The sequence below is a fragment of the Paralichthys olivaceus genome, chromosome 1 (genome assembly GCF_024713975.1).
Source record: "Paralichthys olivaceus isolate ysfri-2021 chromosome 1, ASM2471397v2, whole genome shotgun sequence".
NCBI classification, from domain to species: Eukaryota; Metazoa; Chordata; class Actinopteri; order Pleuronectiformes; family Paralichthyidae; genus Paralichthys; species Paralichthys olivaceus.
The window spans coordinates 26,741,424-26,755,593 of NC_091093.1; the positions used below are offsets into that span (position 1 = coordinate 26,741,424).

The 14,170-nt window shown below is 43.3% G+C and overlaps 1 protein-coding gene across 1 annotated transcript; it reads right to left on the reverse strand.

The window, feature by feature from the left end:
* Nucleotides 1-1,543: 1,543 nt before the first annotated feature.
* gch1 (GTP cyclohydrolase 1) lies at nt 1,544-13,402 on the reverse strand. The gene is made up of 6 exons (XM_020099454.2): nt 12,976-13,402; nt 5,936-6,045; nt 3,507-3,562; nt 2,596-2,627; nt 2,412-2,496; nt 1,544-2,022 (listed from the first exon to the last, which is right to left on the reverse strand). The coding sequence occupies exons 1-6, from the start codon at nt 13,334-13,336 to the stop codon at nt 1,896-1,898; spliced, it is 771 nt and encodes a 256-aa protein (XP_019955013.1). The 5' UTR covers nt 13,337-13,402; the 3' UTR covers nt 1,544-1,895.
* Between the last annotated feature and the right edge of the window lie 768 nt (nt 13,403-14,170).

A 14,170-nucleotide genomic window follows, 5' to 3' on the forward strand; every position in this document is an offset into this window, starting at 1 on the left:
ACAATGATGGTGAAGGGGCCAAAGAAACAGGCCGACCTTCTCAACAAGGCCACAGATACGACAACATCTTCCCTCACACACACACACGTGCACACTCACACACACTCACACACACACACACACACACAACTTCAGTTAAAACCTTCCAAAATCTGTGTGGTGACATTATGACGCACTGAGATTAAAAAAGCACAAAGACACACACACACAGACACACACATCTCCACAGTGTTCATCTGCTGACGACGACTGTAAAGAACTAAAAACACACATTTAATTTTTACACTTTTCATTTTCCTCTCAGGGAAATGAAAGTTTTGAGGGTTGGCACAAAGATCTTCACACTTAGATGATAAAATGAATATTTATCACAGTAACAATAACACATGTAAAAATTTAAACTTCAGACGAAGCTGCTCGTTTAATATTGAAATGTTTTGATTCGGAGACAAACTTCATGGAATCAGTTCCAGTTTTACGTCAACTGACGTTTAACCACAGACTGAAAATCAAGATGGACGACAGGTCATGAAACTCCGTCTCCTCCATGTTAGTCCCATGTTCCAAACCGAAGAGTCAAATTAATGTTTGTCAAAGTTGTTTTTAAGGAAGTTCTTATCACACTGTTTGTTTAATGACGTAAAAACAGGCTGAGACGTCATGATTGACAGCTGAGACTGACTCCTGATTGGTTTGGAGCGTGTAAGGGCGGGACCTTGAGCACTACTGCATAGACTCTGACTGCAAACGACGTCATCGCTGCGAACACGGTGACATTCACACCCCGAAACATTTTGGCTCCATTTCAGGAGGAAGTGGAAACGTGTCGTCCATCTTCGTTTACGATCTGTGTTTCTAAACAAGACGTTCTGAGTCAACAACGTTTGTTTGTAAACTCAGGTGTTCGACTTTTAACGTCTCGTTCACGAAAACCAAAAATGATGATTTGTTGTAAAGGAAAAGTTAAAACTAATTCTGGAAAAACTAACAAGAGCAGGTACACAACCGCTTTTTCTTCTTTTTCCACACAACTTTATTTATTGATGAATATCTGCAGGTGGAGATGATTTGAACAAATAAGATAAAAAAAGTGTTTCTGAAAACAAATCCCCGACCTTCAGGAACTGAAGTTAACAGTTACCATCATCAGTTCTTCTCTAAATTCTTTCTTTTCAATGAGGCGATTTGTCCTCTGACCTGTGAATTCAAACAATCACAAAACTGAAAGACTTTGAATTTTAAACAAACCATCAATTATTTTTCTGCCACTGAGCAGATTAAACATTTTGTTGTTTTTGAAGTGAATAAAATTATCGAATAATATCAATAATAATCTTATTATTAATAATGATAATAAGATTTTTTTGGTCCATGTTCATTTAAAGAAAAGTTCGTTTTAAAGTGAGTTTGCAGTAAATTGAATTTTGTTTTCACGCAAACTGACGAGCGTCCCTGACCTGCTGCGACTGTTTCATGGCAGATTTTTTTTTTCCTCTAAACTCTGTAACGAGGTTGATAACTGATTGACTGACACACACACACACACACACACACACACACACACACACACACACACAGACACACACACACACACACACACAGACACACACACACACACACACACAGACACACACACACACACACGTGGGCAAAAGGGTTAAAGTCCTGTCACCTGAAAGTGAACAACATGTCAACAACCTCTGACGAACTCTGTGTGTGTGTGTGTGTGTTACTTGACAGAGTAACGTTTCACCAGATCTGGCCGTTCAAAACCACACACACACACACACACACACACACACACACACACACACACACACACACACACTTGGTGCGGTAAGGTGGAGGTAACCCAGGCAACAGAAGGAGGAGGAAGAGGAGGAGCTTGGTCCTCCTCAGCTCCGGATCAGCGTCAGAAACTCGTCTCGGGTTTTTGGATCTTCTCTGAAAACTCCCAACATGGTGCTGGTGACGGTTTTACTGTTCATCTTCTGAACGCCACGCATCACCATGCACATGTGACTGAGGAGGAGAGAGGGAGAGGTGATGAACGACAAGAAAGAAAGAGGGAGATGAAGTGATGAAAGTGAAGAATAAAGGATAAAAATGAGAGAAAGAAGAGGTGAAGGAAAGGATGAGAAGTTACAGAAAACTAATAGAAAATTATTTGATGAAATGAAAAGAAATAATAAAGAGAACAGAAAAGAAAAAGAAAAAATGCATCAAATGAAAATAAAGAGTGAAAAAAAAAACAGGTAGTTGAAGAAAAGGAAATGAAATGAAGTGATCCGATCAAAGTGAAAGATAAAGCGACATATGAGAAGACAAGAAGGAGAGAATAAAGAAGGTGAAGTGAGAGAAAAGGAGGAAAAGATGAAAAATAAAAGTGTCGTTCTGAGGTCGTAACCTACGTTGCCTCGATGACGACGCCGACCCCGGTGGGCTGCAGGGCCTCGGTGATCGCCACGGCGATCTGTTTGGTCAACCTCTCCTGAACTGTGGACGTTCAGACGCACAAACATGAAACAGTCTGATCAACAGAGGACAAGAAAAAAACCGAACTGAACTACCGATGAATTAGTCAATGATTTATACCTTGTAGCCGCCGACTGTAGATTTCAACAATCCTGAGGAGAGAGAAGATCAATGAGATCAGAGGGAGTAAAAATAAGTTGTTCTGTGACTTTACAACAAAATGAACATGCTGGATTTTAAAGCTGCTGTGATGATGAGGAGGAGGAAACATCGACAGATCCTCAGAGACGACCTCCGACCTGCTGCTCTTCTCTCTGACTGAAAACACTTTGGACAAATTTGACCTCGTCCACCTCGAACAAAATGTCACGCGAGCACACGGACGACGAGAGACACGAAAAGAAAAAGAGCAAAAAGCTGTTTCGTACGTGATGTTTTTTTTTTTTTATTTGACGGTAAAGAAGCTGGGCGGGTTGTTCTCTGTCCAGGAGGTCAGCAGTTCGATCCCAGTCACCTTGGGCAAGATCATAAAGACATTAGCATTGACGGATGCTTTGTGTCTCCGATCCTCTGATGTTCGTCTTTACCGAACGATGAAACTACAGAACTACAGACAATTTCTCTCCAAACACATTTTATCGCCTCCAGTAATTTTTTTCTTCCTCTCCGATCGAGCAGGACGCAAACGAAGCCTTGCAGGTTTTTAATCAGCGCCACCCGGTGTTGAGCATAAGCTACAGCAGGCGACAAACTCACCACTGTGGAGAGAGCTTTGGTTTATTTTCTCAATGATGTGAATTAGTTCAGCTGAACTGAGAGAGAGAGAGTGTGTGTGTGTGTGTGTGTGTGGGGGGGGGGGGGGGGGTTAGTGTGATAAGCCTGAAGGTATTGGGGTCAGTGGGATCAGATTCTACACGAGTACACACACAAACACATGTTTTAATAATCAGCTTAAACGCACACCAGCTTTCTCTCTCTCTCACACACACACACACGCACACACGCACACACACACTAGAGTGTGTGCTCACCTGGCCAGCTTGCTGAGGCCGAGGACTCTCTTGTTGGGGAGGTATCCGATGTGAACCTGCACAAAGGGAAAAGTTCATGTTCAGATGTTTGGTTTGATTTCACCCCCGGTGTCGGTGTGACGTTATAAAGAGGCACGGAGCGAAAAGTCAGCGGCTGTAAAACTGATCCCAGATAAAACCTTTCACCAGTTTTCTTTGAATTACATTTCTATACAACTAAACTAATAGAGCAAATAAGTTTTTATATTTTTGAAAGGATGGTAAATTCACTATAGTGGCTTTATTATCACACACACATGAACACTTCAGCCGCTTTACCCCCTGAGCCACAGAGTTGTACAAGCAGCGGGGAATGAGCTACGAGGAGACAGAGCCGGTGGATCGCAGGCGTATAAACCACAGGAACGTCCAACCAGGGGCCTGAGATTCCACCCAGATATCAGTTCTCTCAATGTGACGGATTTATTTCATCAAGGTTTGTGAATTATTCTCTGAGGAATCTGAGAAAACTTTTAAAAAAAACACCCTCACAACGAGAAGAAAGTAATAAAATACCCAGACGCCATCCTTCCGTTCAGTTCCGTGGTATCATCCAAACAGTTTCTCTATAATCTTGCAGACAAACAAACAAAGAAACTGATTTATTCTCTGGGAAATTTGTAAAAAATGTCAAAAATATCCAAATGGATTCTTTTTTCTGGTCTGTGGAAATCTGTCCAATAGATTTTGCGTAATCTTCTGCAAACAAACAATAACCACGATACAAGATGAGTAAAATAAAACAGCATTTTAATATGAACATCGCAGAGACGTCAGGGAGAAACAGACGAGCAGCAGACGAGTCGTGAGCTGGAGAATCACTGCTGTAATTGTCTGGAGGCTCTGACTCTCTTACACGTGTTCGCTCCACTCAAATGTCAAAGGCAATTTGTTGACGAGACGAGAGAAAGGGCAGCAGCAGCAGGGAGGCTGCAAATATCTCTTCTTCTTCTTCTTCTTCTTCTTCTTCTTCATCCCTCTGTGCTGCTGCAGCGATATATCGACATCAAACAGAGCGACTCCACTTATACTGCTCGTGTTGTTCACATTTACTGGAACAAGCTGTGAGCGACAACGGAGCCACGTTAAAAAAAATAAGAAGTGGAATCATATCGGCACCGAGGAACAACAGGGACGGAGAGAAATGACAAGAGGAGGATGTTTGTTTTTATTTTGTGTTCCGGGAATTTCTGCTTTTGAGCAGATCAAAGTCAGACTTTCTCTCCTTTGTGTCACATATATATCTATTTATATATAAGAGGAGAAGAAGAAGGAAGAAGAAGGGGAGGATGAGAAGGAAGAAGAGGTGGATGAAGAAGGAGAGGAGAAGCTGAGGAAGAGGGGAATGAAAAGTAAGGGAAGATGAAGGAGGACAAGGAGGAAGAGAAGGAAGAAGAGGTGGATGAAGAAGACAAATAGGAAGATGGAAGGGAAGAGGGGGACGAGGACAAGTAGGAGTAAGGGAAAGAGAGGGAAGAGGAGGTAGAGAAGAGAAAGAAGAAAGAGGAGGAGGTGCAGGAAGAGGAGGAGAAGCAAGAGGAGGACAGTATGTGATGAGTCACAGACTGACTGACAGATGAGAGGTTATTGAAGAGGCAACAGGAGGGAGGAGGTTCAGGAAAATAAACAGCCACCTGGTGTCTACACACACACACACACACACACACACACACACACACACACACACACACACACACACACACACACACAGTGATTCATCAGAGCCCATTTAAAAGGTGGAAAAAGCTTCAGCTGCCTCTATTGTCTTAAATGACGAGCACCTGCGGGCGATGGAGGGATAAGAGAGAAAGAGGGAAAGGGCCAATCAGGCATCAGACGAGAGTGATGATGTCAGAGAGAGGAACGTAAACCAAGTGCAGGATAAACAGATCCCAGATAATCTGATTGTTTCTCATGTTCTGTCTCCAGACAAAACACAGACTGATGTTTTCTCAGATAAACGTCTCGTAACATCTTTTTTATGTTCTGGACCATTTTTTTAAATTAAATCACGAAGAGTTAAAGCTTCGTCTGAAGCTCAAGACAAAACCTGAGCACACGCTGAAATCTAGAAAACCATGGTTTCTCTACCAGAGCTTTTCAGTCTTCAACGGGGAGGAGGCAGAGAATCGAATCAAACTGTTTTGTCAAACCAGAAGCAAAAAACATAAAAACATTTTTACACAACACAAGTAAAATAATAAAACAAATAGAGATTGATGTGTGTTTCTGATTTGAGTCTGTTTTTCTGAGCAGGTCCGTAGATTTCCAGCTTCACTGCAGGTTCAAGGTTCAGACTCAACAAACACAACATCCACTGTGACAAAACACGAAAGTGTGTGTGTGTGTGTGTTTGCGTGTGTGTGTGCGTGTGCGTGCGTGTGTCTCACCCTGCCGAAGATGGGCACCAGGTGATGCTCACACATGGAGAACATGTCGATGTCTTTGACGATCACCATCTCGTCGTGGTCTTCGTCGAAGATGGCGTCGTTCAGCACGTCTGCAGGAAAAAAAGAAAAAAAAAAAACGATGGATGAAACTAAATCAACGGAAAAAAATCTTTATTATTCATATTTTTTAAACTCCACTAACTTTGTTCATTAGTCGTTTGACTGCAGCTTCAACATTGAATCATTGATTTCATCTATTTTTTTAAGAATTAGCTTTTTGACTTCTTCTTCTTTCTGTTCTTAGTTTTCATTCATTTATTTTAACCCCATTGTTACTGCGACTAGTTTCTACTTATGTTGATCTTAATTTTACATAATTACATCATATAATGTGTCTAAAACTCCTCCTGCATCATGGTCTCCACCCTCGAGGACACACAGGCTCCGCCCCCAGCCTCGTCACGTGACGCCCTGGTCCCCTCGACCGCCCTCTTTATCGTCGCCTCCGTCGACTCTCCTGCAAACACCGTCGTCTAATTATAGCTCTGCTCCTTCCTGTTGTCGCTTTATTGCATTTTTCAGTCGCCCGGTGGCTCAATAAACTGCTTTTATCAGTTTGTGACGAGAACGACGCCTCTCGCTCTCGCCGCCGCCGCACTTTTTAATTTCCTGCCTCGTTATCTGTGAGAGGAAGAGAGGAGGAGGGGTGTGGGGTGGGGGTGGGGGGGGTCACCTGACCAACAGAGAACACAATGACTTGTTGCTTCAGCCTCTGATGCTTATTGACTGTGTTTGTGTGATTGTGACGCAGTTTGATCGACACCATGGAATCGTTCATCTTGCCCTCGTCTTCATCGTTCCAGAGTAAAATCAAGATTCCTAGTCTTCCTCATATTTTCTGAGGAAGTTTGAAACCACGGAGCTTCTTCTGATTCTCTGATTCGGTTGTTAACGCCTCAAAAAAAGTCAAGCATTCGTCCTCTGGGGACCATGAACGTCTGAAGAAAATCTCTTAACAATTCATCAAACAGCCGATGAGATATTTCGGTCTGGACCAAAGTGAAGAGGCGATAAACCAGCCGAACAGAGAGGCACCTAAACAACTGGATTAGATGTGAAGCTGCAGGAGGCCGCTGTGGTCTGAGGTCCATCCTTCTTCTCCAGTTAAACCGGCTCCTGGACACTTTGGGTATTAACCCACAAAGAAGAAAAACGGATTGTGTTGTAAATTTGCCTTCAGGTCAACGTTTTTATCCTGTTCTCAAAGTAACAAGTAATAATGTTCAAACACAAGTTGAGTTAACCTGCTGTTTTTTCTGTCCGAGCACAATTTAGTTTGAATTGTATTTGAAGTGTTCAGAAGTAACCATGAGCAGTTTGTGTTGTATACGTGGACGACTTCCACTGGATCTCTGGGATTTAGAAGAAAACGTACAAACGTGGAGTTACCAGGGCCGTGCTCAAACTCATGATTTCATACATATCAGCATCATGTCTGTGCATTGACGGAATTATTGATTTTTGGACGTACTTGAAGAAATCGATTAACTTGACAGGAAGTGATACGAACAATCGACAGAACCATGAAGATAAGAAGAATTTCATGTAACAAACCAGAATTATTCTTCTATTTAATTTCTCCCTGTGGATTTTTACACAAGCAGTTACAGTGGAAGTTGTTTATCACACATGAACACACACACACACACCGTACACAAACACACACCATACACACACACACACACACACACACACACCCTGGAGGAAATAATATTAAATCAACCTGAAGTAAATAAAGAGCAGCAGCTGGTCGGACGCTCTGGGTGACAGAGACGAAGCTGGTGTCAGGAAATGACAACGTTACCCATCATCAGCTCTAAGCTCAATCGTGCTGCCTGCTCTGTGTGTGTGTGTGTGTGTGTGTGTGTGTCTGGGTGTGTAGATGTCTAACTAACTAATACACACACAAAGAGAAGAGGCCACGTGTTGACTCTGAATGAAGCAGGAAACTGTTCAAAGACTAAATAAACAAGGTTCATTCATTGTTCAAACAGCCACGTGTGTGTGTGTGTGTGTGTGTGTGTGTGTGTGTGTGTGTGTGTGTGTGTGTGTGTGTGTGTGTGTGTGTGTGTCTGTGTGTGTGTGTGTGTGTGTGTGTGTGTTTATAGGCAGGGATGTACAGGGGTGACTCATCATCAAAGGCCCAGGGTTACAACTATGTATGTATAGGAAATGTACACACGCACACACACACACACTGCTGAGTCTCAGGAAATGTGTTTCTCTTTATTTGACGCTCGGCGCTGGTCGGACGTTAAAAAATGACTTTTTACTGTTGTTGTTGATGTTGTTTGTTGCTGGGCAACCACACAATCAGCTGATGATCGGCCGCAGAGCCCATCGAGGCCGATCTCATCACTATTTCATCCCCCCGCATCAGATCACCCCACATCTGACAACAGGATCGGCTCCATGAGTTTCCTGTTTGACTGTTATAAAGCAGACGATTGATTTACTTTTCTCATCTCGTCCCTGTCAGCCGTCAGTCAAACAGCTGTTCAGTGGAAACTTGGTGTAGTTGACACCGTTTTGAGTCGTGTTTGAGTGTCGGGGCTTCAGGATAGTCATGGTGGTGAGTAGATAATGAGGGATTTTTCATTTTTGGGTGAACTATCTCTTTCGCTGCAGAATGAACAACAGGGAAACTTCTCCATCGTGAAATTAAAAAAAAAACCAAAACCCTCTCAGACTGTGAGGAACAAGATTCTCTCGTCTGACAAACCAAGATTTCGCTTCGAGTCTGAGCGTCACATCTGGAGGAAAGTTTCTTTCTCCTCCTGTAACTAAGCTCCTGTTTAATCTCTGCATAACTTTTCCTCATTACTGTTTCGTCATGTGCTTGACAACAAGAGGATTTCAGGCTCACGTGATGAAAAGCTGGATGTGGTATCGAACACCTCACGAGCGCCTACTTATGACGTCTACGATCTCATTGGTGCGACGCCCGCTGGCGTCTGTTCAATGACTCCCAGTCAGCCAGAGTGTCTGACCATTATTCTCAATGGTCTCTTCCATACAGAATTCATTTCCTGCAGTTATTCTCGTATATATCCACAGACGTATAAGAGCTCTGTTCTTCGGAGACATCACCAAGTTACTGTTGATTCAAACATGACATGTGATGGAACAGGTCCAAGCTTCTACCTCATTAAAGTTTCATCAACTCGATCTTAAAGTTTACCGAACTCTTAAGGAAGTCAAGGATGAATGTAAGAGAGACATCGAAGTGAAACGTAGTTTTTAGTTTTGGATGTTCCAGAAAGTGTAAATGTGAATTAAAAAGTGAGGTGCTTTGTTTTATTACTTTTTATGAAAGTTTGAAACAGCACAAAAAAAAATGCAATTAAAACTGTTCCAGCTCTGGTTTTAAACTCTTTACAGCATCACATAGAAATATTATGCTTTTTATTATGTGTTTAATTTTAATGTGTTTATTACAGCCTGTGTTCCCTTGGCACAAGTTTTCCATCAGTGCATTTTGTTCTTGTTCCAAAAAGAAGGAGAGTTGTTGGCATGATGTTGTTCTATGGATGTGACGTTCACGTGAATTGACACGTGCACGTATAGAGCAATAAACATATTTGCACACTTAATCTCACATGCACACATGACTCCACAGCAACACACTGCTCTTACATACAGATTCTGCTCAGAAGGTGTTGGCTGCATCATCTGTGCCCCTCCCCCGGTGCGTCAAACGCCGGTATCCACACGCGATGTGGGTTCCGATGAGACACTTGTCCAGGTTGTTTGTGTTGAAAATGTTTTGGATAAACATTAAAGTCAACGCTGGTCTTCAGATGGGATAGTAAAATATAGTATAGCTGGTATTTATATAGTAAATGCAGCGGACGCACGGACCTTTACGCACACGCTTTTACGCACGGATACATCGGGTTAGGTCACAGCTGTACCAGTGAATGCGCTCATGGAGTTTGTTAATCAAGTTATTTATTTGGTGATTACAAGCTTCTCGTTTGCTGTCATCGAAAATGTGAAGACGCATCATCATGACGCTGACTCTGGCACCGGGGGCAGGTGATGATGACCGGACGCACTAAACCGGGGTGAGAGCCTCGTCATTGTTTGATCATATCATTATATGAACATCACTTCAGTAAGTCAAACCAAACTTAACGTTTGTTGCAGTGCCACAAACGATCAGCGAGACTTTTACGCACGCCTGGACATCAGTCAAACAACACGGTGCCGCGTCCTGATGTTCCACACGAGATCAGCTGAACCCGAGACCCTCAGGCGCACGTGTGGACGCACCGGTGGAAACGTCTCCACAGACCCTCAGCTTCAGCCCCACATGTTATTTCGCTTTCCAACAAATCAAAGGGGAGGCTCCTGCAGCAGCCAATCAGCAGAGAGACCGAGCACCGCCGCTGCCTGATGAGCAACACGCACATTTACAACCATCAGTGAATGAACCGTCATCTGTCAGTCATCTGCTGCTCAGAGGAGACACTCACATCAACGCGCCCCTGCTGCACCAACACGTCATATTCAAACCAGAAGATTAGAAAACATCAATCACAACAATCACTCCCTCACTCTGTGGAGTGAGAGAAGAATGTGAGGCCGCCCAGTGAAAAGATGCATTCCTTCCTTTAACATTTCAGCTTCACAACACACCAAACAACCCCCACACTGACAAACTGTCTCCAGATGGAGATCTGGAGGAGGCAGGGGCGGAGAAGAGGGGGGCAGATCCCCAGCTTATGGCTTGGAGAGGCGGACACATGTGGTCTTGACGCCTCTTATGCACCCAGGTGTGTTTTTAGCACATCTGGATGGAACAGGACGCAGATAAATCCCCCAGAGGAATTTGAAGGATCCGAGGAGCAGGTTCTGTCGGCTGCAGACTCTGGTAATGACTCAGCTTATCTCACGTTTATTTATTTGACAATCACATTGAAATATTTGATCAGATCCCATTAAATCAAACATTAAAGCAAGAACAGAGGACGCCGGAAGTAGAAATTTGGACTTGAGTGCACATGGAGGTGGTGGAGTTGTTTGTCCAATCAGAGAGCTGATTCACTGTGGGGCGGACGATCAGACACATCATCTCCTCCATTTCTGCTGCATCACCACAAACTGCTCCAACACACAAAACCTCATTTCAATTCTACCCAGGATGTAAAGTCTCTAAACATCGTGACTGAATTTTGACAAGAACCGAAAAAAGACAATGAGCAGAAATCATGTGAGATTATTTCTGAGATTAGTCACTTATGTCATAATTCCTTTAAACTCCAGGTCTTAAAATGACTTAACCTAAAACCCAGAGATACTGAGTTTATAAATCATGACTCTGAGAAAAGCAGAAAACTGACCTGTTATCAGTTGCTGATTAAGTTCATGAACATTTATGGCAAATTTCCCCGTAGAGGGACTAAAAAAAGTTGATCTAATCTCAACTAATGTAATCGATTTCTAACTTCAGCTCCTCACGTGACGAAACAGCACGAAAGTCCAAATATTTAGGGTTAATATCTCGTCCACTGAGCTGCAGACGAAACACCGACGATTCCAGAGCTTTACATTCACTCTGATTATCTCAGATTACTTCAAAAGCAGGGGTGGAAAGTAACTACTATTTGAGTATTTCTACTCAAGTACTGTACTTTTTTCTACTTGAGTACTTCAATATACTTGTACTCCACCATATCTAGGATGACATGTGACTTCACTCCATGTCAGGTTGCACAGAACGATTTTGAAACCCTGTAATTATAAACTGAATATAAAGCATTTATTTAACTAATGTCTTTAAAACCAGATCAAATGCTGCTTTGCGTGAGTTCAAATGATCCGGTTTCACATGTTACACTAAAGGAGCCGTTCTGTTTTCATGTGAGCACATTTACTTTTAATACTTTATGCACATTTTACTGTCAATCCTCAGTTTTGTAAAATTTTTACACAGTGGTTTTTACTTTTGTTACTTCAGTTGAGAAAGAGAAAGAAAAGTAGAGATGGAAAAATAAAAAGTCTTTTAAAAACATAAAGACAAATCTTGCATTATTAAATTATAAGATATGTGTTATGATCACAGCAGCAGAACGACCAACAGCCAGAGTCACAAGGAAATGTTCTCAGAGAGGAGAAAAGCTCATAAACGCTTCATGTTCATATGGAACCTGTTAAATCAACCTCCTGCGTTGTCCTGCGTTCAAAAATATCGAGTAGAAATGTATGCAACCGTGCATCAAGCTGCAAAATCGAACTAAATGATGTTTTATAAACTTCTAACAATCCTAAAATGCAAAAAGCTGGTGAATGAATGTGTTGGAAAATTAACAGAAGAATAAAGGGAGACTTCTGAGTTTTACCTCTAAATAAACTTAAATTCACCTCTGATGTGAAAGTTTCAGTTTCACGTCATCTACACAAACTAATACAAGCTGAATCATTTCTCTGTGTTTAAATGAAAAGGTGTTGACAGGGAGTTGTGAAGGAGGCGAATCCTTCTCCTCTGTCAGACCTGCCACCTGTTGACCATCTGACATGAAGCTGTCGTACTTCAGAGAGAGTTATTATGCTGCAGAATGGATCCTCTCATCTTTTGTGGACTCCATGTTGTTTAATCACTGTTTAATGAGCGTGTGTATGGAGCATTCACAGGCTGCAGATAGTGAGGAGGGAGATCATTAAATATTCCATGTGTTATTTGGTAGTTTTATCTATAACAATACTTCATATTCAATAAAATGCTCACTTGTTTAGTGCATCAGTCAAATACATGTAGTGGAATAAATCATGAACTGAACTGTGTGTGAGTGTATCTCAGTTAAAAGTTTTAGTTTCACATCCTCCTCACTCAGACTAGATAAAAGCTGCACCACGGAGGAATCAGTGTGTGTGCAGTGAGTTTTGAGGAGCTGGACCTCAGACCTGACACCTGTTCACCGCAGGAACAAATCCTGCAGCCTCCTCCTCTGAGCGGATTTGTGGATTTAAACACTCACCTATAATTTTCTCTTGGTAGCCCTTGGTGAAGAACTGCATGGCGGTGGCGGCCCTCCAGGGGGTCTTGAGGAGCCCCTGCCGCTGCGGGTCCTCACCCAGCCCCCGCAGGATGGCGGTGTAGGCGGCGGCCAGGGACGGCAGACTAATCTCGTTGTCCTCCACGCTCCGGGTGCGCTCCTCCCTCCAGCTCTCCTGCGCGCCGGACTCCGCGCCCGGAGCCTGCGCAGCGCCGGAGCGCACGGTGCCAGTGCCTGCCGGCCGCTTCACCATCCCGTCAAAGTGCCCGTTGAGCACGGAGCCACCTTCCCCGGTGTCCTTCTTCTCGCCGGAGCCGTACTGAGTCTGTTTGGAGTGCTCCATCGCTTCCTCTGGTCCTTGGCCTCAGCTCACTCCGGTTGCAGGTGAAGTTTCTCCCGCAGCTTCTTCCATGACCAGGCTTTATACGAGCAGGGAGATCCAGGAAGGGCTCCTATTGGCTGCCCGGCTCCAGAGGGAGGGTTCACTTCCCCTCTGACTCCCACATGGATCCTGATGATGAAGATGAAGATGTGCAGGGAACCATCATCATTAAGTCCATTTTAATGCAATCTGCTGGAGCCTGTTCAGAGACCAGATACAACCTGTGGGAATAAAAACTAAAGCTCCAGCTCCTCAAACAACAATCAAACTGCACCGAATCACTGTGATGGTTGGTTGTGGGCACACTGAGGCAGTTCCATAACAACTGAGTAGTGTGCATTGAATCTTGAATAAATATGTCTTTCATGTCATCTCCTCGGAGGAGAGAATAAAAAAGGACGGATCAAGATCACAAGACGTTGAGTAAAAAGTACGTTTCCCAAAACACTCTGCAGACAGTTCTTTCAATTCAATTCAATTTGTATCGCGCCAAATCATAATATTCATTATCTCAAGGCACTTTACATAGAAGGTCAGGACCTAAAAATCTTATTTAATATAGAGAAACCAAACAGTTCCCACAACGAGCAGCACTTTGGCGACTGTGCAGAGAAGAGCTCCCTCGTTAGAGAAACCTCGAGAACCAGACTCAGTGTGGGGGCGGCTGTCTGCCTCGACTGGTTGGGGTGAGCAAAGAAAAATGGGGAGGAGAAGGGGGGATGGGTGGAAAAGAGGGGAGAGAAGAGAGCATATAGTTATCAACAAGTGTGGGAGTGAAGTTTTGATAACTCTCCT